Source organism: Hyla sarda, chromosome 3, assembly GCF_029499605.1.
Source record: "Hyla sarda isolate aHylSar1 chromosome 3, aHylSar1.hap1, whole genome shotgun sequence".
In the NCBI taxonomy this organism is placed as follows: Eukaryota; Metazoa; Chordata; class Amphibia; order Anura; family Hylidae; genus Hyla; species Hyla sarda.
This window is the reverse complement of record NC_079191.1, coordinates 158,793,895-158,820,743: the sequence shown is the minus strand read 5'-3', so window position 1 is coordinate 158,820,743 and position 26,849 is coordinate 158,793,895. Positions and strand designations below refer to the sequence as shown.

Here is a 26,849-nt window from a genome sequence, read left to right as displayed (position 1 = left end):
GTCTGTTTCCTAACTCAGTGGTTCCCAACCAGTGTGCCTACAGCTGTCGCAAAACTACAAGTCCCGGCATGTACAAGTCTCAAACTCCCAGCGGAAAACTCGCTGCGAACCCCCGCCTGTTTGAATGTACCCTAAAGACACTACACTACCACAAAATAAAAAACACTACATACACACCCACACGGCAGTGTTTCCTAAATGGAGCCTCCAGGTGTTGCTAAACAACAACTCCCAGTATTGACAACAGTCTTGGCAGGCTGGGAGGCTTGCAAGAGCTGGAGGCACCCTGTTTGGGAAACACTGCCATAGGGTTTTGGTGGAGACAAGCCCCATTCTTGTATCCGGGTCCGCCCCTATTGAAAATTCCAAATTCAGACCTCAAATGCGCATGGCGCGCTCTCACTTCAGAGCCCTGTCATATTTCAAGACAACAGTTTAGTGCATTGTTTACCAACCTTTTTCGGCTCGGGGCACGCCTCCGGAAAAAATAAAAATAAAAATTGGGCGGGGCACCCCGACCAAAGTTGACGACCAAAAAAAAAAAAAAAACACCAACTCACAAACGACATCTTCTCTAATCAGCGTCGTTCCATCTGGCCCCGCCATCATGACAATTTTTACATGGGTGACAGAGGGGTATAGTGTACATGGGTGACAGAGAGGTGAAGAGTAGAAGAATGTACATGGGAGACAGGGGGGCAAAGGGGTGATAGAGGGGTGTACATGGGTGACAGGGGTGTTGGGGGTGGACAGGAGTGAGTGTACATGGGTGTAGAAGAATGTACATGAGTGACAGGGGGCAAAGGGGGTGATAGAGGAGTGTACATGGGTGGCAGGAGTGTACATGGGTGGCAGAGGAGTGTACATGGGTGGCAGAGGAGTGTACATGGGTGGCAGAGGAGTGTACATGGGTGGCAGAGGAGTGTACATGGGTGGCAGAGGAGTGTAGAGAAGTGTACAGGGGTGACAGGGGGCAAAGGGGTGTAGGGGGTGACAGGGGTGTACATAGGAGACAGGTGGGCATCGGGGGTGACAAGATGATAACCGGGGTGACAAAGGGACAGAGGGGTGAACATGGGTGACAAGGATGTGGTAAGAGGGGTGGACAATGACAATAAACCCTTAATTTTGACAGCAAAATCCCATGGCACACCGGGCAGTGGAGAACAGCACACCAGTGACCGCGGCACCCCGGTTGGGAATCAGTGGTTTAGTGCCACATATGGGGTATTTTCGTACTCAGGAGAAATAGGGTTACTAATTTTGGGGGATTTTTCTCCTTTTATCCGTTATGAAAAGAAAAAAAAGTTAGGGGCTACACCAGCATGTTGGTGTTGCCCCATACTCATATTCATTTTTACAAGAGGTAAAAGGAGAAAAAGACCTTTAGGGTGCGTTCCCACAGGGCGTATACGCAGCATATTTGACGCTGCACAAAATTTATGACAGCAGCGGGAAATACGCTGCGCATTCCTTGCTCACAATACACACAGGGCTTTCCGGCGGCAGCCGTATGTGTGTAGCGAGTTTTGGAGGCGGGGCCGTGTGCCGGGATGTCTGTAATGCGCGGCCCCGCCTCCAAAACTCACCACACACACAGGGCTGCCGCCGGAAAGCCCTCTGTGTATTGTGAGCAAGGAATACGCAGCGTATTTCCCGCTGTTGCCGTAAATTTTGCACAGCGTAAAATACGCTGTGTATACGCCCTGTGGGAACGCACCCTTACAGCATTTTATAGATGCACAGGGCTGTTTTCACCACAAAAAAGGACCTGTGGGTATGGTCAGATCCCATGGTGATGGTATTACCCAGCAGAGTTGCCAGGCACAATGGGAAGAGGAGGCAGAGCCACTGTAGAGGAGGAGGTGGTATGTGTGTGTAAGAGAGAGGCAAGAGCACTTTGACCCCTTAAGGACTCAGCCCATTTTCACCTTTAAGGACAACTGCAGTGATAAACATTTATATAGGCCCGTGCTTCAAAAAATAAAAAATAAAAAATAAAAAATAAATTATACATACCTTCCTACGAGCCCCCATTGGTCCGGCACAGGCATCAACGACTGATGTCCCGCCCCGGTCGGTGATAGGCTGAGCCCACTGTCATGTAAGAAGCCAGCCAGAGCTCCTTACATGACAGTCGGCTCAGCCTATCACAGGCCGGGGCAGGACATCGCCACGGCTGGCCATACGGCGACGGGTCTGCGGCGTCCCCGTCCCCAGGAAGTGGAATTACTTCGGCACTGCCGGACCGTGAGGCCTGTGCAGGACCAACGGGACAGGTAGGTAGGTATGTATAAGTTTATTTTCTTTATTTTTGAGGCCCGGGCATGGGCATATATAAATGTTTAGCACTGCAGTTGTCTTTCAAGGACCCTTTTGTTTTGCAATTCTGACCACTGTCACTTTATGCATAATAACTCTGAGATGCTTTTACCTTTTATTCTGATTCAGAGATAGTTTATTCGTGACATTTTCTACTTTAACATAGTGCTAAATTTTCGTTGTTACTTGCATCCTTTCTTAGTGAAAAATGCCAAAATTTCATGAAAATTTTAAAAAGGTAGCATTTTTCTAACTTTGAAACTCTCTGCCTGTAAGGACAATGGATATTCCAAATAAATTATATATTTATTCACAAATACAATATGTCTACTTTATGTTGGATTCATAAAGTTAACATGTTTTTAATTTTTGAAGGCATTAGAGGACTTCAAAATATAGAAGCAATTTTCACGAAAAAATTCAAAATCAAAATTTTTCAGGGACCTGTTAAGTTTGAAGCGGATTTGAGGGGGTCTTTCTGTGCGTAATACCCTATAAATGACCCCATTATAGAAACTACACCCTTCAAAATATTCAAAATGACATTCAGAAAGTTTGTTAACCCTTTTGGTGTTTCACAGGAATAGCAGCAAAGTGACAAGGGGTAAAAGGAGAGAAATCCCCCCCAAAATTTGTAACCCATGTGGATGGAAAGTGTTCTGCGGGCACAGAAGAGGGCTCAGAACGGAAGGAGCGACAATGGGATTATGTAGAGTGAATTTTGTTGAAATGGTTTTTGGGGGACATGTTTCCCATGGTGCCAGAACAGCAAAAAATATAAATAAATAAAATAAAAAAACACATGGCACACCATTTTGGAAACTACACCCCTCAATGAACGTAACAAGGGGTACAGTGAGCCTTAACAGCCCACAGGTGTTTGTCGACTTTTCGTTAGTCAGATGTGTAAAGGATAATTTATAAATTTTTTCACTGAAATGCATTTTTTTCCCAAAATTTTACATTTTACATTATGTAACACCATATGTGGATGTAAAGTGATCTGCGGGCGAACTACAATGCTCGGAAGAGAAGGAGCGCCATTGAGCTTTTGAAGAAAGAATTTGTTTGGAATGGAAGTCGGGGGGGCATGTGCGTTCACAAAGTCCTCATGGTGCCAGAACAGTTGACCTCCACCCCACATGTGACCCCATTTTGGAAAATTGTGTCACACGGGTGTAGTTTCCAAATGATGTTACAACATTTGGGGGGGGGGGGGGGGATTTTTTCCTACTTTCCCTTGCGAAAACGAAAAATTTAGGTTAACACCAGCATTTTAGTGAAAAAATTTCTTCTCTTCATGTTCCCATCCAACTTTAGCAAAAATTTGTCAAACACCTGTTACGTTCCGTGAGGGGTGTAGTTTCCAAAACGGGGGTCACATAAGGGTATTTATTTTTTTGTGTTTATGTCAGAACCGCTGTAAAATCAGCCACCCCTGTGCAAATCACCAATTTAGGCCTCAAATGTGCATAGTGCACTCTCACTACTGAGCCTTATTGTGCGTCTGCAGAGCATTTTACACCCACATGTGGTATTTTGGGGGTCTTTTTTCATTTTCACAAGAGGTAAAAAGGAAAAAGTATGCTGCAACACCAGCCTGTTAGTGTAATAAATTTAATTTTTTTTACACTAACATGCTGCTGTAGACCCCAGGGGGAGGACAATGTAAGGGGGTGTAAATGTAGTGTTGTACTCTATTTTGTGTAGTGTTTTTAGGGTACATTCACACTGACGGGGGTTTACGTTGAGTTTCCCTCTAGCAGTTCGAGCTGTGGCGGGAATTCTTCCACAGCTCAGACTTTAAGCAGGAAACTCACTGTAAACTACCGGCCTGTACATTTACATTGGGGGGACTCCAGCTGTTGCAAAACTATGACTCCCAGCATGCAGCTGGAGGCACGCTGGTTGGAAAACCTTGAGTTAGGTTCTGTTACTTAACCCAGTATTTTCCAACCAGTGTGCCTACAGCTGTTGCAAGACTACAACTCCCGGTATGTACAGATTGCCAAAGGGCATGCTAGGAGTTGTAGTTATGTAACAGCTGGAGCAACTACAACTCCCAGCATGCCGAGACAGCCGTAAAAAAAATCTTAATTCCATTACTTATCAGGTGCTGTTATGATCCACAGGAAGTGCTTTTCTTTTTGAATTTCCTTTCTGTCTGACCACAGTGCTCTCTGCTGACACCTCTGTCCATTTTGGGAACTGTCCAGAGTAAGAGCAAATTTCCATAGAAAACCTATCCTGCTCTGGACAGTTCGTAAAATTGACAGAGGTGTCAGCAGAGAGCACTGTGGTCAGGCAGAAAGGAAATTTGAAAAGAAAAGAACTTCCTGTGGATCATAACAGCACCTGATAAGTACTTAAATGATTAAGATTTTTAAAAAGAATTAACAAATTAAACAACTTTCTGGCACCAGTTGATTTATAAGAAAATGTTTTCTAGTGGAGTAACCCTTTAATAGTTTGGACATTTAAGCACACGGCGGTATCTCATGATTATTTTTATTTAATTTCATTTTTTTTTTTATGTAAAAGGGGGGGGGGGAGGATTCAAACTTATTAGGAAGGTGTTAATTTACTTTTATTAAAAAATAAAAATATTCATTTTTTTAACACTTTTTTAGCCCTCATAGGGGGCTACAACATGCAATCTGATGATTGTATATACTGACCAATGCTATGCCGTAGCATAGTATTGATCAGCGTTATCGGTGCTCTGCTGCTCCAGCCTGCTGAGCAGGCATGGAGAAACAGAACACTGACCAGACAGCGAGGAGGCAGGCAAGTACCCTCCTGCTGTCCTCTCAGCTGATTGGGTAATCGCAATTTTGTAATGATAGCCCTGATCAGCTCCGCTGAGCTGCCGGGACATTTTACTTTCATTTTTAGACGCCGCGATCCTGGTTAACAGGACTCAGGGCGAGTCAGTGAAAATTAAATAAAAAGTTATTAAAAGCGCTGTGGACTACGCGTTTCAAGGGGTGGGACCCCCTCTTCCTCAGGTCCTCTCCCACAGCCCTCTTGGCACCCATTCACACTGCTTTGAGAGGACCTGAGGAAGAGGGGGGTCCCCCTGGGTCCCCCCCCCCCCCTTGAAACACGTAGTCCACAGCGCTTTTAATAAATAATTATTTATTTAATCAATTTTCACTGTCCGACTCAGTATTTCCCAAATACCACTGGGAGAGCGCCAAGAGGATCGCTACTTTTCTTCTGCATTCTGCAAGTTTAAACTGGAATTCTCCTCACCCAGAGATTGGGGATTCAAGCTTCAGTAGGTGTTATGCTCTGAGCATAACACCATCAGGTTAGCATAAGCTTATCGTTGCTAGGGGTAACCCCTTGTATACCGGAATAACTGATTGTACTTTTGTCTGTTTTATCTTTTTTTTTTTTATACAAGTTTTCTAAAATAACAGCAGTTCAATACAATGTGTGCATTGCTGCAGTTTTTCCACGGTGTCAACAAAGAGCACAGTGGTCAGACTGAAAATAACTACACACATCTGTAGTTAACAGGTAGTATTAAGCAGCTGATAAGTACTGGAAGGATTAAGATTTTTAAATAGAAGTAATTTACAAATCTGTATAAACTTTCTGGCACCAGTTGATTTGAAAACATTTTTTTTCTCCCAACTGAGTTTCCCTTTTACTGGAAAAAGATAGTCATTTTGTATGTCCATCTTTTGTACCTCAAAAGACAGCTGGAAGAAATTGTTGCTATAGGCTTTTCTTCATTTTTATCATCACTGTTAATGAAAGCCATAACCTTTTTATCTTTAATAAACAGGTACAGAAAAGAAAAATGTAAAAGTACGATTTTAGGTGAAGCTTTGATAGTGTAGGTTCTGTCCTCTGTCAATTGGACTAACCTGTGCACAGTGCAATTACCAGTCAAAGCACAATACACTGAAGTAATCACTTGTCTTACATCCCCTAGCATAAAAGGAAAAAGATAAGTAAAAAAGTCGAACATAAAATACATTTATGCTGCCAGTCACGAGAATGTGGTCACAAATTATATATTATATATTATATATATATATATATATAGTGATCATTACAAAGTATATATATAGGGTGGAGCATGTCAAAATCAATTACAAACAATTAAAAGTGCACATAAAATCTTGTGCATAAAACTGTATTAAAGTGCATATAGTGCATATATTATACATAATAGGGGATGTAATACATATCATCCGAGTGTTGGTGCTTGGTAAAATCAAATCCACGTATGGATCACATAGAGAATGGTGATATTACATACATACAATTAATACATCAGTATATTTTAATAACGAGGGGGTGGGTCCATGGTATAACTCACCGGGGGGGGAACGATCTCCATGTATGCAGTACAATGGCGCCGAACGCCAAAAGTATTTTGTGCATTACAGTGTTGTTGGACCAATCACATTTGTCAAAGACACATCATGTGGTTTCTGACATCACCCCTGATGACGTCGGCCGGCTCCGTCGCTTGGCGCATGCGCACAAGCAATCAGGGCCGTTCCGGCAGCCACCTTACTTACGGGCAATGATAATGTTTTGTGTTGTATTCCCGGTTGTCGTGGTGACGGACGCCACTCCTCCCGGCTAAGCCTGTGCAACTCAGCTCAGCCTACATCAGCGGCAAATCCACACCGCGGCCTCCGGTTTCCATTAAATGAATCTAAAAAAAATAAAGTCGAAGTAAAAATTTAAATAAAAAGGCAAAATAAATAAATAAGTGCTCTTATCGGATTGTTGCGTGTGTGTGCGCATGTTATTGGTGTTTCAGCATAGTGATCGCCCCCTGTTGGCATCTGCCTCAGTACATATGGTCTATTTACCCCACCCACTGGGTTATCCCTTGCCACTCTCTTGAACCCATTTATGGGTCGAGGTTGGGCTACTCGCCTATGTGCCCTGAGCCCAATGAAGGTCCCCGGCACCATCGTTGAGGGGAATCCCCAGGCTTTTGGGTTTCAGGGGTTGCCTTTCGCACACCAGCTGTACATCTGCATCGGGGTCCCCATGCCATTGACACCACATGCCAACCAACATCACAATTTCTACCAAGTAAATCAAAAGGAAAAAAAAAAATTATATTATATATATATATATATAAAAAAATTAAAATGACAAAATTTTAAAATAATAAATAAAAGATGAAATAAGAAGAGAAAGAAAGGGGAAATATGAAAAATGATAAGATATATAAAGAAAAGAAAAGAAAATTGAATAAAATTAAGTGAATATATTTTCTATCAGTAGGGTTCAATGAAACTTTTATTTATGTGATTGGTCCAATACACCTGCTAGCAAGGTTAATAAATAATAGCTTGCATAAAAAATTAAATTTTTTTTTTTTTAAACATTTTTTGTACATGAACATTTGTTTTAAAATGAATTCTGCTAAGTTCTATATTATAACATGGAAGACCGTTCGCTCTCCGGATCTTATGTTTAACCACCGGCCCCACTGAGTCCCTAGAAGGAGAAAAAGACAAATGTAAGTATACAATTGAATGTGTATGTATGCACTTATTTATTTTATTTCAATTTTTACTTCTACTTTATTTTTTTAGATTCATTTAATGGAAACCGGAGGCCGCGGTGTGGATTTGCCGCTGATGTAGGCTGAGCTGAGTTGCACAGGCTTAGCCGGGAGGAGTGGCGTCCCTCACCACGACAACCGGGAATACAACACAAAACATTACCATTGCCCGTAAGTAAGATGGCTGCCGGAACGGCCCTGATTGCTTGTGCGCATGCGCCAAGGGACGGAGCCGGCCGACGTCATCAGGGGTGATGTCAGAAACCACATGTGTCTTTGACAAATGTGATTGGTCCAACAACACTGTAATGCACAAAATACTTTTGGCGTTCGGCGCCATTGCACTGCATACATGGAGATCGTTCCCCCCCCCCCCCCCCCGGTGAGTTATACCACGGACCCATCCCCTCGTTATTAAAATATACTGATGTATTAATTGTATGTATGTAATATCACCATTCTCTATGTGATCCATACGTGGATTTGATTTTACCAAGCACCAACACTCGGATGATATGTATTACCTTCCCCTATTATGTATAATATATGCACTATATGCACTTTAATACAGTTTTATGCACAAGATTTTATATGCACTTTTAATTGTTTGTAATTGATTTTGACATGCTCCACCCTATATATACTTTGTAATGATCACTATTGTTTGCTTGAGAATGGTGTTGTGAGGACACCGAAACGTCACACCAAGTTTTGTTCATGCAATAAACACACTTTTTCTTTTCACCTTATGGAGTGCTGCGGTCATCCCTTTTGTTCTATGCTGTGAATTTGGACTCAGGACCAGGGTCCCAGTGACCGACGCGCACCCCTACTATTTTTCTAAATTTTTTATTGAGGTGCTGCTCTACTATCCTCTCTCTCTATGTATATGTACACACACACACACACACACACACACACACACATAATTAAGGTTTTTTGGTTACAGCTTAAACATACCAACCCCCAATTTCGGACACGCAACATAAAACAGCAATGCATGTCCAAGCAGATTCCGCTGAAAGAATGAACATGAATAGGAATTTCATGGCAGAAATTTTACCGTCTGCACGGTACAGTAAAATCCATTTGGAGGATGCGGCAAAATAATTTCTTTTTCGCTCAGGATTTCTGTCATGTGAATGGGCCCTAAGGCTAGGTTTCCACTTGTACACCTAAAAAAATGCCAGCAAAAACGCCAGAAAAACTACCACAGGTTTTTCCTGCGTTTTGGCAGTTTTTCTGGCATTTTCCCTGGTGTGTGTAAACAGCCAAATTTGTACCCTGTTGCAGTTTTTTCACTGTCTTCAGGTACCACTCTGTGGGTTGGATGCTAAACGCCAGGTGCACAGAGTGTAAGGAGGCGAGGAGTGATGTATAGCCTCATTACTCACCTCCCCCGGCCGTAAAGTATACAGGGGTGTATAGTGTACCCTTTTATACTATACAGGAGCCGGGAATCATGTCACCAGACTGACAGGACTCCTTGCTCCTATAACCCTTTGGGAGGTATACAGAATATACAGCTATCTATAGATAGATTATATAGTGTATACAGAACAGGAGGTCCACTTACCTCCTTTGTTTCTGTCACTCCGCTGTGTCAGGAGTTACAGACGGGATCCAGGCTAGTAAGTCTGAAGCTCTGTTCATTGTCCGTTTTGGATAATGGGAACAGACCCTTCTGCCAGTGTCTACCCAGACAGGGAGACTCCAGCTGTTGCTAAACTAAAACTCCCAGCATGCCCAGACAGCCAAAGGCTGTCTGGGCATGCTGGGAGTTGTAGTTTCTCACCAATTGGAGGCTCCCTGTTTAGGTAGACATTGCATTATGGGCGCTCTCCCATTCAGAGAGCATAAAAAAAGTTTCATTTTTTTGTTTTTATTTCTTCTCGTTTCAGATCCGTGTATGCAGAGGATTACGGTGGATTCGATGGATTACGACGGATGAACTGGATTTTCTTTTATTTTAATAAAATGGTTAACAAAGGCTGTGCTTAGCGTTAGCCCCAAAAACAGCTGGCGCTAACCCCCAATTACCCCGGTACCCACCGCCACAGGAGTGCCGGTACCAACAGGCCCCGAGTGTCAAAAATGGCGCTCCTGGGCCTAGGCGGTAACAGGCTGGTGTTATTTAGGCTGGGGAGGGCCAGTAACAATGGTCCTTGCCCACCCTGGTAACGTCAGGCTGTTGCTGCTTGGTTGGTATCTGGCTGATACTGAAAATAGGGGGAACCCTATGCGTTTTTTTCTTTTCATTTATTTATGGAAAAAAAAAAAACACGCATGGGGTTCCCCCTATTTTCAATATCAGCCAGATAGCAACAAAGCAGCAACAGCCTAACGTTACCAGGGTGAGTGAGGACTATTGTTACTGCCTAAATAACGCCAGCCTGTTACCGGCTAGGCCCAGGAGCGCCATTTTTAACACTCCGGTCCTGTTGGTACCGGCCCTTCCGGCACCCCTGTGGTGGTGGGTACCAGGGTAATTGGGGGTTAGCGCTAGCTGTTTTTGGGGCTAACGCTAAGCTTTGACTTAGTAATGTATTCCGTCTATTAGACAGCCTCCATTACTAAGCCTGAATATTCAATAAATAAAAAAACAACACATTGTAAAAATAAAAAAATAAAAAACACTCCCCACAGCCCTCGTTAACCATTTTATTAAAATTTAAAAAAATCCAGTTAATCCGTCGTAATCCATCGAATCCGCTGTAATCCTCTGCATACACGGATCTGAAACGAGAAGAAAAAAAAATGGGTTAGGACATTTTTTTGCACTCTCTGCAGGGGAGAGCACCCATAATTCAATGTCTTCCCAAAAAGGGAGCCTCCAATTGGTGCAAACATAGAACTCCCAGCATCCCCAGACAGCTTGAGTCTCCCTGTCTGGGTAGACACTGGCAGAAGGGTCTGTTCACATTATCCAAAACCGACAATATTAACAGAGCCTTATACCCTTACCAGCCTGGTCTGTAGCTCCCACCCCTAATTACATCACTAGGGGGCAGAGCTACACGGACCTGCGGGGACTGGAGAGGGGAAGGGGACTTGATCTTCTGTATACAGCTATCTATAGATAGCTGTATATAGTGTATACCACCCAAAGTGTTAACTTACACTCCTGGACAGTGTAGGTTAACTCTTTCCTTGCCGGGCTGACTTAGTGCAGAGCTCAGCAAGGGGTTAAGTGAGCCAGCAATGTGTATACTGTATACACATTGCAGGCTCACTAAGTTCTTGCTGGGCAGTATATCTACTGCTCAGCATCAGCTGTTCTCCTGGCTCTGTAGCCTTGAGAACAGCTGATCCCAACATTCACTTCAGGAGGATCGCAGCGTGTGTCAGGAGGAGTGACATCCGCTGTGATCTGTACCTTATTGCAGGTACTACTCCCAACATTGAGCACAGTCTGCTCCATGCTGGGAGCTGTAGTATCTGCATTAATAGACAGATCACAGCAAGAGTAACTTCTGACATCTGCTGTGATCCTCCGTTATAATGTATAGATATGGGCGGCCTCTCTTCTATGGTCCCCTGCACTGACATATATATATATATATATATATATACATATTCATATTTACCAGAGTTGTGATTGGCTGGAACCATCTGACCAATCACAGCTCTCTGCGGGAAAATGAATAAGTGTTTATATACGGGAGTGCAGGGGACCATAGAAGAGCAGCCGCATCTATACATTATACAGGAGGATCGCAAGGGACCCCAGCGATCTTTCAATTAGTACAGGTAACTACTACTCACATCATGGAACAGTGTGTTCCATGCTGGGCGTAGTAGTACTACCGAAAATTAAAAAAAAAAATTAAAAAAACACACATTTTTATTGTTGTCGGCTACATTTTAGTGCCCTACCCGCCCACATAAATTGATCCCTGTTTAAAAATTAATTAAAATTTTGTGATCAAAAAGAAAATTTCGTTAAATACAATTTTTCCCATCACTATTGTATCTTTTTATTTATTATATTTTAATGGTCCAAAAGAGAATAAAAACCACCTGAAAAAACGCCAAAGTTAAAACCCACATGGCGTTTTCCTTGGTGATTTTCACTCCCATAGACTTCTATGGGAGGAAAACACCAAGGTTTTCCCGAAAAAACGCCAGTCTCGACAAGAGGACGTTTTTTAAAAACTGCCAAGGAGCCCAAAAACGCCAAAAGAATTTAAAAAACGCCAAACTGAAAAACACCAAGTGGATTTGGCACTTTGCAGGTCCCTATTGATTTGCAGCTAACATCTAGCAATTTTTATTGGCGTTTTTTTTTTTTTTTTTTTTTTTTTACAAAAAGAAGAAGTGGAAACCTAGCCTAAGACCTACAATTTGACGTGATACAACATTGAACAGAAATGGTGCAATATTCCACAGTAGAAAATCTGCAGCAGCAGAAGGAACATGATGGGTTTATGAAGGCACACAAGGTAGAAATGTTGCAATGTTAAACAGCAGCAAATCTGCATCTAAATTAGCGGAATTATATTAAAATGACAATCCACAAATGTGGATTCCACAGTAAAACATTGCATATTTCGTCAATGTAGACTATAGGCAAAATCTGTAAAAAAGCTGCAGGTTTATTTTCATGCAGATACTATGGGGGGGGGGGGGGGGTGATTTCTTAAAATCTCATCCCCATTGCTGCTATTAAAACATGCAAATGTGGATTCACCATGTGAAAACATACCCTAAGGTTTGCTACGAAAAGAACAGCCATGATCAATTGCCAGAAAGCTGAAAGAATAGCGGATACTCTATGGCATAAGAAATAGAGACAAGAGGGACACCTTATTATAGAAAAATGAGCTGGTGATAGGACGTAACAATAAAAAGTAGATTTTTTTTATACTTACTGTAAAATCTCTCTTGGAGCTTCTATTGGGGGACAGAGGAACCATGGGTATATGCTGCTTGGAGGCACTGACACTAGGTAAAAAAACAAAAAGAAGTCGGCTCCTCCTGACAGGAAATTCCCACCCCCCTGGCTCTTAGCTAATCAGTTTAGTCCAAAAGCAGTAGGAGAAACAGACAGATGAAACCCAGACAAAAAAAACTGACCAAACACCTTCATCAACAGGTGACCAAACCTGACTGGACAACAAACTAACCAACAACTTATGGGCAGGTGCTGTGTCCCCCAATAGAAGCTCCAAGAAAGAGATTTTACAGTAGGCATAAAAAAAATAAAAAACTTTTCTCGATCCCTTCATTGGCGGACACAGGAACCATGGGACGTCCTTGGGGAGGGAACAAGCAACATCCCAGACAGTAGTGGGGGAGGCTGCGGACATGGAGGAGCACGGCTGGGAAGACAGTCATCCGCTTGTAAATGCGCAAATGCCCGCGACGGGAGCTGGGCGACAGATGCGGCATCCGGCGGTGAAGTGCAAGGGAGCCGTGTGACCATCGCAGAAGTTGCCGGAGCACCTAAAAGAACAGCCGGACAAAGAATTATCCTGGCCACAAAGAGTGGGCTGTACCCCCTCTGTACCCCAGAACCAAAGTCCCCAATGGCCCCTAACACAAAAGAGGGAGGGGGTACTTATACTCAACTACTGAAGAGCATACTCACCTTATGGAGTCTTCAGCCAGCTTAAAAAGTCATGCTGCATCATGCCAGGCTGCCATAGCGGGGCGAACAGGGACAACAGGGGGACCCGACCCACAGTACTACACCTGGCGAGAAAGGGTTGACGGCTCATACTCTATAGACCACGCCCCTTCCTCTGAAGTGGGAGATCAGGCAGCTCCATGCTCCCGTTGCCCCAACCTAGAAAAAATAATAAAGGAGAAAACCTAGCTACAAATTAGGAAACTGCAAAAAAATAAAAAGGAATAAGATCAGGTCTGGAGATCAGGTCTGAATCCTGCCAGAAGGAACAGACTGTTTTTCAGAAAATAGTCAAACTCAGTCGGCACTACATACCTCATACCTTCCCGTGTTTTTTGCAGCCAGCACTATCTGTATCCCACCTTGCGTTCTCCCCGATGCTCTTTCAAACAAACTTCAATCCAATATAAAAAATTAAAAAAAGTAGACAGAGGCACATCAGGTTACGAGCGATATCTTCTTTATTCAGTAACAAGTCATGGATGTTGTATCCATGACCTGTTACTGAATAAAGATGGAATCACTGGTTACCTGATGTGCCTCAGTTTTCCTCTTTTTAGATTGGATTCTTTTTATTTTGCCTAGTTTCAGCACCTCCTAGCGGCAAGCAGCATATACCCATGGTTTCTGTGTCCCCCAATGAAGCGATCAAGAAAAATGGTAAAACACTGTACAAAAGAAAATATAACTTATGCAATATACTAATATACTATATAAAAGGGAAACTGACAGGCTGTTCACACACACTTAATACACTGAGTTATAGTGTGGGTGAACAGGAGTAAAATAATGTTTTACTTATATGAATTGGTTCTGAAGTTTCAAAGTTATGCCTCTCTGTTCTATTGCTCTTCGTTTTACATTCGGTTCCTAAACTGAGACACTGTTCTCCCCAGCTCATAGCTTTGTAAAATACGGTACACCTCCAGCATGAGACCCAGTGCCATAGAATCATATTACGCTGGGTCTTCTGCTGGAGACGGATTATGCACACCTATAAGCTGCTGTGGGCAGGGCGCCTCAGTTGGGGCATTTAGGAGCCGATTTTGAAATTACCGTATATACTCGAGTATAAGCCGACCCGAATATAAGCCGAGGCCCCCAATTTCACCCCAAAAACCCAGGAAAAGTTGTTGACTCGGCTATAAGCCTAGGGTGGGAAATACATCATCCCCCCTATCATCCAGACCCCTGTCATTAACGCCCTCATCATTATCATCCTGTCATCATCCCCCCCCTTCATCATCACCATCTGTCATCATCCCACCCCCCCCCACCCCTCCCCTTCATCATCACTGCCTGTCAAAGACAGTGATCTTCAACCTGCGGACCTCCAGATGTTTAAAAACTACAACTCCCAGCATGCCCGGACAGTTGTAGTTTTGAAACATCTGGGTGGTTAGCAGGTTGAAGACCACTGCGGCCTTAGTCATCCTCCAGACCACCCCCCCACCCCTTTAGTTTTGTACTCACCTCCCCTCAGCAGGAAGGAAGGGTGAGCTGGTCTGGGCCATCTGTGCTGCAGGGACCGTCCGGTGGGGAGGGATAGTCGTTCCAGGCTGTCCATCTTCACCGGGGGGGGGGTCTCTTCTCCGCGCTTCTGGCCCGGAATAGTGACGTTGCCTTGACGATGATGCACAGGGACGGGGAGGGGTGTTTTCAGCACGAAAAATCGTGCTGAAAAACTCTGCTTATACTTGAGTATATACGGTAGTAAAATTTTGAAAAGAGACTATCCTGCACAATGTTGTACAATACTAATCCGTCAAAAAACAGAGTTACACTTTCACCGCCCAGTACCCCCCCCCCCAATAATAATACTGCCCCATACATCGAAAAATAAAAAATTAAAAAGTTATAGGGGTCAGAAGATAGTTTTAACCCCTTAAGGACTGAGGGTATTTCCGTTTTTAGCATTTTCGTTTTTTCCTCCTTGCCTTTAAAAAAATCATACCTCTTTCAATTTTGCACCAAAAAATCCATATGATTGCTTATTTTTTGCACCACCAATTCTACTTTGTAATGACGTCAGTCATTTTACCCAAAAATCTACGGCGAAACAGGAAAAAAAAAATTTGTTGAGACAAAATTGAAGAAAAAAAAACGCTGTTTTGTAACTTTTGGGGGCTTCCGTTTCTACATAGTAAATTTTTCTGTAAAAATGACACCTTATCTTTATTTTGTAGGTCCATACGATTAAAATGATACCCTACTTATATAGGTTTGATTTTGTCGTACTTCTGGAAAAAATCATAACTACATGCAGGAAAATGAATACGTTTAAAATCGTCATCTTCTGACTCCTATAACTTTATTTTTCCGCGAATGGGGAGGTATGAGGGCTAATTTTTGCGCCGTAATCTGAAGTTTTTAGTGGTACCATTTTTGCATTGATAGGACTTCTTGATCGCTTTTCATGATATAAAAAGTGACCAAAAATGCACTATTTTGGACTTTGGAATTTTTTTGCGCGTACGCCATTGACCGTGCGGTTTAATTAACAATATATTTTATTATAATGCGGACATTTCCGCACGCGGCGATACCATATATGTTTATTTTTATTTACACTTTTTTTTTAATGGGAAAAGGGGGGTGATTCAAACTTTTAATAGGGAAGGGGTTAAATGATCTTTATTCACTTTTTTTTGCAGTGTTATAGCTCCCATAGGGACCTATAACACTGCACACACTGATCTATTACATTAATCACTGGTTTCTCATAGGAAACCAGTGATCGATGATTCTGCGACTTGACTGCTCATGCCTGGATCTCAGGCACTGAGCAGTCATTCGGAGATTGGACAGCGAGGAGGCAGGTAGGGACCCTCCTGTTGTCCTGTAAGCTGTTCGGGATGCTGCGATTTCGCCACGGCTATCCCGAACAGCTCCCTGAGCTAACCGGCATGCTTTCACTTTCGACGCGGCGTTCAACTTTGAACGCCGGGTCTAAAGGGTTATTAGCACGCAGCACCGCGATCAATGCCGCACCCTATTAGCAACGGGTCCCGGCCGTTGTTCGAGGCCAGGCCCGACACGCTGTGGCCCCGCGTTATAGATCGGGAGCGGACACATGACGTACCGGTACGTCATGTGTCCATAAGGAGTTAAACGTATAAATTTTCCTGCATGTAAGGAAATGGCGATTTTTCTTCCATTTTGCCGCACAATTACCGTATTTATCGGGGTATACCATGCACCGGCCTATAACATGCACCCTCATTTTACCAAGGATATTTGGGTAAAAAAAGTTTTTTACCCAAATATCCATGGTAAAATGAGTGTGCGTGTGTGCGCGTGTATACCCCGATACACCCCCAGGAAAGGCAGGGGGAGAGAGGCCGTCGCTGCCCGCTTCTCTCCCCCTGCCTTTCCTGGGGTCTAGAGCCCTGCTGCCGGCCCTTCTCTCCCCCTGGCTGTCGGCGCCGCTGCCCGTTCTGTCCCCCTGACTATCGGTGACGTCATGCGCCGCGCCGTGCAGCGCATAGCAACGACGCCGGGGACGCACGCCGGAGGCCTGCAGCAGCGCGGACCCGACCCAGGTAATGCCACTGGGGATGGGGGGAGGCAACGGGGCAGCGGCGGCAATTGGTGCCGCTGCCCCTTCTCTCCCCCTGGCTGTCGGCGCCGCTTCTCTCCACCTGGCTATCGGCGCCGGCACTGATAGTCAGGGGGACAGAACGGGCAGTGGCGCCGATAGCCAGGGGGGTGAGAAGGGCCGGCAGCAGGGCTCTAGACCCCAGGAAAGGCAGGGGGAGAGAAGCGGGCAGCGACGGCCTCTCTCCCCCTGCCTTTCCTGGGGGTGTATCGGCGTATAACACGCACATAGACTTTAGGCTAAAAATTTTAGCCTAAAAAGTGCGTGTTATACGCCGATTCGCAGTAGATATTTGGATAAAATGACTAGATGAGCAAACTTACAGTGATTCGATTCGTCACAAACTTCTCAGCTTGGCGTATGCTGACTTTAGCCTGCATAAATTAGTTCAGCTTTCAGGTGCTCCGGTGGGCTGGAGACTCTCTCCTAGGACTGTATTCACCTTTTGCAGCACCTGAAAGCTTAACTAATGTATGCAGGCTAAAGTCAGCAACTGCCGAGCCGAGAAGTCCGTGACTAATCGAATCACTAACTTCGCTCATCTCTAAAACGGACTGATGTCATTAGAAAGTAGAATTGGTGGTGCAAAAAATAAGCCATCATGTGGATTTTTAGGTGCAAAATTGAAAGGGTTATGATTTTTTAAAAACCAAGGAGAAAAAAAAAACTAAAAGTGCAAAAATGAAAAAATAGAAAAAACATTTAAAAAAATTAAAATCGCCAAAGAGGGAACGGGTTAAAAGTAGTAAAATAAAACCTACATAAATTGGGTATCCTTGTAACCGTATGGACCTACAGAATAAAAATGTAATTTTTACTGAAAATGTGTAGAAATGGAAGCCCACAAAAGTTACAAAATGGCATTTATTGAAAAATAAATTTCTCCCCATATATATATATTTAGTTATTAAATGATTGATGTCATTACAATGTACAATTGGTGGCGCACAAAAAAAAAAAAAAAAAAAAAAAAAAAAAAAAAAGCCCTTATATGGGGCAAAATTTTAATTTGTATGATTTTTAGAAGGAGTGCAAAAACAAAAATTGGCCTGGTCCTTAAAAGAGGTACTCCCCTGGAATATATATATATCCCCCCCCCCCCCCCCCCCAACTGGAGCCAGAAAGTTAAAACAGATTTGTAAATTACTTTTTAAAAAATCTTAATTCTTCTAGTCCTCATCAGCTGCTGTATTTTCCAAAGGAAGTTTTTTTTCTGTCCCTGCCTATTGCCCATCCATCCCTAACCCCTCCCTGCTTAAAAATGTATTTATATTTTTACTATATTAAAAATGCCTTTTGTCTGCCTGGCAGTGTGCTCACTACCAGGCAGACTTCCCCAGCAGACACGACGTCACTGATTCCTGCTGGGGACGACTTCCGCCCTTAGTTCATCTACACAGGGCGCCTCCAGCTGTTTCACCACTAAAACTCCCAGCTTGCCCTGACATCTATTGGCTGTCAGGGCATGCTGGGAGTTGTAGTAGGGAAACAGCTGGAGGCACCCTGTGTTGAAATCAATAAGTTAGGGCCATGGGCGAGGCGCCGCACTACCCCACCGTACCCATGGCCCTTATTGTTTTTTGCATCACCAATTTTACACACTCTTTACCATAAAATTATTTATGTGGGGAAATGAAAGAGAAAACCGCAATTTAGTAAATTTTGGAAGGTTTTATTTTCACGCTGTACAATTTACTTAAAAAATTACGTTTTCTTTATTCTGTGGGTCAATACAATTAAAATGATACCCATGTTACATGCTTTTTTATCATTTAAAAAAAAAAAAAAATATGCATAAGAAACAACAAAAAAATAAATAAAAATAAAGACTTCAGCTCAGATTCGTAAGTTCAAACAGAGGAAAGCGCCAAGCCATATCCTTGGTTTATCACTGCAATCCAAAAGAGTAGGGGAAGGGTTCTCCAGCTCCACAAGGTAAAATTGTAACTAATTCATATTTGTCTTAAAATCCAAAAACTAGGGATCGACCAATATCGATTTTTTAGGGCAGATACCGATAATCTGTATACCAATAACGGATATTCCGGTATAAGTTATCGGCTATTTCAAACCCCCCCGGCGGGGCAGAAGCCGTTGCAGATGAATGATGTAAAGCGGGCGATTTAAAATCAATGAACTGCAGCGGCTTTTGCCAGGCCAGAGACCGCCGCCGCCGCCGCCCGCTTCTCTCCCCCTGCCTGTCCTGGGGTCCTGAGTCTAACCACCACAGTTGCCCCATCGCCACGCCAACCCCCCATCCTCTGCCCACATACCGCCGACGCCCCACCCATCCTCTGCCCACATACCGCAGCCGGCCCCCCATCCTCTGCCCACATACCGCCGCCGCTCCATCGCCTCCCCCAATCCCCGCTTTTATAATTACCTGTTCCTGGGGTACGCAACACTTCTGGCTCAGTCAGCGTCCTTCACTGTCACAGCGCAGGAGCCAGAAGTATGGGGCGGCGGCGGTATGTGGGCAGATGATGGAGGGAGGCAACGGGGCAGCATGTGGGCAGAGGATTGGGGGGAGGCAACGGGGCAGCGGCGGCAGCATGTGGCCAGATGATGGGGAGGCAATGGGGCAGCGGTCATCGCGGGGCATTATCGGAAAGGTAATTGGCGATACCGATAATGTCCAAAATCGTGATTATTGGCCAAACCGATAATCGGTCGATCCCTACCAAAAACAAATCAAAGTGCTAATGGTGAGTTAAAAACCCATGTCCACCGACATGTTTCGAACAATGTAGTTCTTAGTCATAGCATAAGATCTGCTCACTCACTCTGAATGATTTATACAGTATATACTGAGGTATTTATCCAAAAGAAAAGAACATTTCTTTATGATGATGCTGTATTAAGTGATATTATTCGTGATGGTGTTATCGTTGTTGCAAGACAAGGTCGGTCTATATGCAATCAGTTGTCCCCTAGTGACTTTGCTAGCAAAACCGATAACACTTGGCTACATGTGAAGGGGAGTTTGAAATATGCCAGAAGTAGGTGCAATTTGTGTAAGTTTGTGTCAAAATGTACAGTCATTCATAAATTGTGATGCAACCCACGTGGTGTATCATGTACCATGTAAAAGCTGCAATGTACAGTATGTGGGTTGCTCCACAAAATTTAAGAGAAGCATCTATGAACATTTTCATAGTTCAGACGGTGCATCTTTAGTTTCACGCTATATGGGGGGAGATTTATCAAAACCTGTGCAAAGGAAAAGTTGCCCAGTTGCCCATAGCAACCAATCAGATTGCTTCTTTCATTTTTAACAAGGCCCCTGCAAAATGAAAGAAGCGATCTGATTGGTTGCTATGGGCAACTGGGCAACTTTTCCTTTGCACAGGTTTTGATAAATCTTCCTCTATGTCCGGACTGTAAACACTAGGGATCGACCGATTATCGGTATGGCCGATATTCACGATTTTGGGTATTATCGGTATCGGCAATTATCTTGCAGATAAGCCGATAATGCCCCGCCCCCCGCACCGCCCCCACCGCACCGCGACCGCCACCCCCTCGACCCGCCGCACCGCACCTCCGACCCACCGCACTGCGTCGCACCCCCCACCGTGATGCTAGGCGGTATACCGGTATGGATTTTTTCCCATACCGCTATACCGGTCGGGCCCCTCCCCCACCCTCCGAGTGAATAAAAAAATTAAACTTACCCGTAATGGGGGTGGTCCAGGCCATCCTTCCTTCATGTAGTGTCCGGGGGCGTTCCGGGTGGAGGGTGGTCCGGTCCGGGCTGTCCTTCTCCGGCGGGCCTCTTCTCCACTCCGGGCAGGCTCCGGCCTAGTATGCTGCATAGACGCCGCTACGCCGTGACGTCAGGTGCGTCGCTGTGCACGGGCGTCACTGCGCAGCGACGTCTATGCAGCGTACTAGGCCGGAGCCTGCCCTGAGTGGAGAAGAAGCCCGCCGGAGAAGAAGGACAGCCCGGACCGGACCACCCTCCACCCGGAACGCCCACGGACACTACAGGAACGATGGATGGATGGCCCGGAGCACCCTGACGGGTAGGGGAGAGAGGCGGGTGGTGGTGGCGGCGGCCTATGGCCCCGCAAAAGCCACTGCAGATCATTGATTTAAAGCGCCCGCTTTAAATCAATGATCTGCAGCGGTGTCGCAGGGGGTTAAATAGCCGATAACTTATACCGAAATATCGGTATAAGTTATCGGCTATCGGCTCTAACCTGCACCGATTATTGGTATCGGCCCTAAAAAAACGATATCGGTCGATCCCTAGTAAACACATTGCTGAAATTCATCAAGCTGATTTTTCTTCTTTGGAGGTATGCGGCATTGAACGAGTCCACCCACCTTGTAGAGGTGGAGACTGATCCAAGCTTTAATCAAAAAGGGATTCCACACAGAAACCGGATCAGTGGATGGAGGACCAATTTCATACCGTGACCATTAAATACTAAAATTTACCATCCACCCAAAACTTAACTTTTAATGTCTCATTTCAGATTAAAACCATTTCCACCACTTTACCCCCGATATTCTGAGTATCAGTGAAAGATCTATGCCTGCTACATATTTTGCGTACTAAAGTCGATGTGGCTGCAGTCTACTCACTACCTATCTAATTGTTGGTGGAATTATTTAAATTACTTAGTACATACCATAAAAAAGGTTCACTGCATATAGTACACACCCAAAACATATGGATTGTAAATAAACTTTATTATGGAAACCACATATAGACAAGGGGAACACATACATCTAAAAAAAAAATTAAAAAGGCTCAGTATTGAGCCCAACACAACCACTAGGGGAGGGGCCATGAACCCCCCAACCCTGCCCTGAATACAGTACAGCAATACAACTAGCGCTCCAAAATGTAGAAGAATAAACCACATGCAGAGATAATCATAGTCAGTGGAGTAACCTGCTATTCAGATAATACATTGTTAATACAAATAAGGAAATAGACAAGCAAACCACAGTCGGAGGAGCAACGGTAAAGATGGCAACAGGGCAGGGAGACCGGAATGCCACGCGTTCCGTCACTCTCTGGTGACTTCCTCAGGGGTGATGTGCAAAAGATTCCATGTCTCCCTCTATATATACACAGCATATTCAGTAACGATACCTGACAGGTGTGATGACCATTCTTGTGCATATTTGGCGCAGAGTGCACGCCACTTCACAGCGTGAACTTCCGCCTCTGTATGCAAACACTTCCGCCCAGCCCGTATGTAACGTACACATGCGCTGGCGGTGCAAAATACGTCAGTTCCAGCACATGTGCACATCCCCACCTTGCTGATGTACATAGTGCGCATACGCTGGTGGCGCGGCCGCGTCATATCCAGCGCATAGCGTAGCATTTTCACACGCGGCAGATATGCTTCAGCAGATTCTGCTGCCCAATAACTTCAACAGGTAACAAAATACTGCAAACTTGCAGCAAATTAGATGCACGTGTGGTTAAATGGGCACTGTCCGGTATAAAAACTTTTTATATTTGTACATATTGGCAATACAATCGTTTTTCTAATATACTTCTTAGGGCTGGGCGGTATACCGGTTCAAACCGAATACCGAAATTTTTGCCCTGCACGATATTAATTTTTCCCATACCGCAATACCAGTTTGGCCCCTCCCCCTCGGGAATGAATGATCAGCCCGCTGCGCTGTACCCATATCGGAGCTAATCATATGTGACCCGCGAGCACTGTTCTGCTCGCTCCCCCCCAAATTAATTATCAGCCCAGCGCTGTCCCCGTAAATACTCACGTGTCACCCACAAGCGCTGCCCTCCTCGTCATCCTGTTTGTTGCGGGCCACGGCACTGACACTCTATACCAGTGGTCTTCAACCTGCGGACCTCCAGATGCTGCAAACGTACAACTCCAAGCATGCCCGGACAGCCAAAGGCTGTCTGGGCATGCTGAGAGTTGTAGTTCAGGCAACATCTGGAGGTCCGCAGGTTGAAGACCACTGCTATACTGTACGCTATGCCCAGGGTGCAAAAGGTAAACAAAATAAACAAACTCACCTTCCCCGTCGGTCCGGACCAGCTTCCAAGGGAACGGGAACATTGGACAGCGGTCAGCATATCACAAGGCCGCAGCGATGTTCAGCCTCGGCAGGTGATAGGTTGAGGCCACTGTCATGTAAAGAGCAGGCTGGCTCCTTACATGACAGTGGGCTCAACCTATCACCGGCCGAGGTGGAACATCGCTGCGGCCTTGTGATAGGCTGACTGTGTGACGTTCTCGTCCCCAGCGTAAGACCGACGTCGAAACTTGCATTAAAGTTTTTTATGTTTACATTTTGCAGCTCAGGCATAGCGTACAGTAGAGTGTCAGCGCCGGCGGCCGCAACAAACAGGAGGACCAGGAGGGCAGCGCATGCGGGTGATGTGAGTATTTACCCCGACGGGGACAGCGCAGCACTTTTGCAGCCCGGGCATAGCGTACAGTATAGAGCAGTGGTCTTCAACCTGCAGACCTCCAGATGTTGCCTGAACTACAACTCTCAGCATGCCCGGACAGCCTTTGGCTGTCCGGGCATGCTGGGAGTTGTAGGTTTGAAGCATCTGGAGGTCCGCAGGTTGAAGACCACTGGTATAGAGTGTCAGCGCCGGCAGCCGCAACAAACAGGACAAGGAGGGCATTTGGGGGGGGGGGGGGGGGAGGGAGGGAAAGACCGTTTTATACCGTGATAAACATATTTGGTCATACCGCCCAGCCCTAATACTTTAAAAAAAAAATAATAATAATAAATCCACCTTTTATTAAAGGGGTAGTCCAGATCGCTCCAGCTCTGCCATAGAGTTGTATTGAGGGGGCGTGTCAGCCGCCGCATCGTGTGGTGGTCAACACGCCCCTTTCCCGCAGGCTGTCGGGGCCCCATACAGGAGATTGTGGGGGGCCCCAGTGGTCGGGCCCCCCCGCGATCTGAAACTTCTCCCCTATTCTTAGGGTAGGTGATACGTTTTCACCAATGGATATCTACTTTAAAACTGCCATTGAAAATCCCACCACTAGGGGTCCACATACCTCCGGGGACACTGATGAGTCCCCCAGCAGCATGTGTGTCCAAGGGTCATGGACACGAGATGGCTGATTGACAAGGCTACAGGAAGAACACACCCTGCAGCAACACTGCTGTAACACAGTTTTACCAAACATGTGCCTCCAGCTGTCGCAAAACTACAAGTCCAAGCATGACTGGACAGTAGGGATTGACATTTTATCGGTTTGGCCGATATTATTGGCCGATATTCACGATTATGGGCGTTATCGGCAATTACCTTGCCGATAATCCGATAATGCCCCCCCCCCCACCACACTGCACCGCACCCCCCACCCCCATTGCCTCCCCCATCCCCGGTTTTATAATTACCTGTTCCTGGGGCCCGAGGTCCACGCTACTTCTGGCTCTTGCTGCGTCCTGTGTTACGCTGTGCGCTGCGCAATGACGAGTGACGTCCTGAACGCGACGTCAACGTTAGTGCGCACAGTGACAGCTGAGGAGGACGGCACCGGAGCCAGAAGAAGCGCAGACCCGAACCCCGGGAACAGGTAATTATAAAACCGGGGATGGGGGAGGCAATGGGGCCGTGGTGGTGCGGTCACTGTGGCGGTGATAGGACTCAGGGCCCCGGACAGGCAGGGGGAGAGAAGCCAATGGCGGCGGCGGCCTATGGCCCCGCAAAAGCTGCTGCAGTTCATTGATTTAAAGCACCCGCTTTAAATCAATGATCTGCAGCGGTGTCGCAGGGGGGGATAAATAGCCGATAACTTATACAGATATTCAGGTATAAGTTATCGGCTATCGGCCCTAACCTCTACAGATTATCGGTATCGGTCCTTAAAAAAAAAAAAAAAAAAAAAAAAAAAAAAAAAAAAAAACCATATCGGTCGATCCCTACTGGACAGTCAGTCAAAGGATGTCTGGGCATGCTGGGAGTTGTAGTTTTGCAAAAGCTGTTGGCATTGTAGGAGGGGGAGGAGTCATCACAGTGCAGGCAAGAAATGGACACACACCCTCCCTTTGACAAGATGGAAAAGACATTGAGCAGCTGTAAATATGCTATTTTTCGGCGAAATATAGATAATAGAAGCATAAAAATGATGAGAACAGACACATGATCAGAATGAGGTACTGAGTAATGTTTCTGTGGTATCTGACTGGTATGCTTTAAAGGGATATTCCAGGCAAAACCTTTATATATCTATCTATCTCTCAACTGGCTCCGGAAAGTTAAACAGATTTGTAAATGACTTCTATTAAAAAATCTTAATCCTTCCAATAGTTATTAGCTTCTGAAGTTTTCTGTCTAACTGCTCATTGATGATGTCACGTCCCGGGAGCTGTGCATGATGGGAGAATATCCCAATAGGAACTGCACAGCTCCCGGTGTCATCAGAGAGCAGTTAAACAGAAAACAACTCAACTTCAGAAGCTAATAACTATTGGAAGGATTAAGATTTTTTAATAGAAGTCATTTACAAATCATTTATATATCCGTAGCCAGTTGAGATATATTATATATATATATAAAAAGTTTTGGCCTGGAATACCCCTTTAAAACTCCTGATCTCTCTGCACATCCTACAAACTAAAGGCAGATATCATGTGGCTTTTATTATTTGGTATAACATAAAGCTCAGTATAAGATCAGCTAATAGATCAGTGTTTCCCAACAAGTGTAGCTCCAGCTGTTGTAAAACTACAACACCCAGCATGCCTGGACAGCCTTCGGCTGTCCAGGCATGCTGGGAGTTGTAGTTTTACAACAGCTGGAGGCCCCCTGGTTGGTAAACACTGCAGTGGACGTTGTTGTCTCCCAGCATCACCCACCTTGTACTTGAAGCTGGCCCCCTGCAGCAGCTCTCTGAGCACAGTCTTGCCGATCTCCTTGCTGGGCTCGTCGGCCACAAAGTGGAGGCTCAGCACCTCATTGCTCTCGAACTTGCCGTACCGGAGCAGGGAGCGGAGCGCCACCTGGAACTTCTCCCTAAGGCCGGGGCTCCGGTCCACCTTGGTGAACATGATGAGCAGGTGGTAGTCCTGCACCCCCCGGCTCTCCAGACTCTTGCTCTTGCCCTCGCTCAGCTTCAGTTCGGAGGAAGAAGGAGGCAGCAGCTCTACGTCCTGAAGCGCGCTGTTTTCTTTCATCCTCCGAGTGGTGCTGGAGAAATTCTCATTGCCGGAGCCTAGGTAATAGTAGGCGAACACTGTGAGGGCGGCGGCCAGCAGCAGGACGGCCTGGTAGGACCTCATGGTAACGAGTCTGCCCGTCATCACACCGTCTACACGGACCCTCACACATCTCCCCTCAGCACCGCCGTGCAACAGGGAGAAGCCATGCTGGACGAGCAGAGAGATCACATGATAGAAACCAATTTCCTCCAATCAGATCAGAGCCCGCCTTCTTCCTGCCACATCCTGCGCATTTGATTGGCTGCTCTGTGAACGGTGACAGCTGATTGTGGCGTCTGAGGCAATATCTCAGGACTGCCAGAAACCAGTCACACACAGCGGTTTTCTATGGACGCAGTAGCGTCTGAGGAGAACATAACGCTGCTTATTATAGCTAGTGGGGGACATTTATCATTCGATATAGACTTTTTTTCCATCTATCCTTGGCGCTTGAATGTCGCAGTTATGTAAATTTAGCGAATTTTATGCGACTTTTTAATAGAAGTTTCCTAGCGTTCTGCGTAGCAGTACACCGTTTTCTAATTTAGACATGCACTGCACCTTTATTTATCATATGCCAC

The 26,849-nt window shown here is 45.2% G+C and overlaps 1 protein-coding gene across 2 annotated transcripts in view; it reads right to left on the bottom strand.

Annotated features, from left to right (window-relative positions):
* The window catches only part of XXYLT1 (xyloside xylosyltransferase 1), a 309,749-nt gene extending 283,240 nt beyond the window's left edge, over window positions 1-26,509 (bottom strand). The window contains exon 1 of one of the 2 annotated variants that reach the window (XM_056565379.1): window positions 25,927-26,509. In XM_056565379.1, coding sequence (XP_056421354.1) covers window positions 25,927-26,370 — 444 coding nt within the window. In that variant the 5' untranslated portion in view covers window positions 26,371-26,509. Of the gene's footprint in view, window positions 1-9,446; window positions 9,582-25,926 lie in introns of those variants that run through there. The other variant, XM_056565380.1, reaches the window with a different exon arrangement.
* Between the last annotated feature and the right edge of the window lie 340 nt (window positions 26,510-26,849).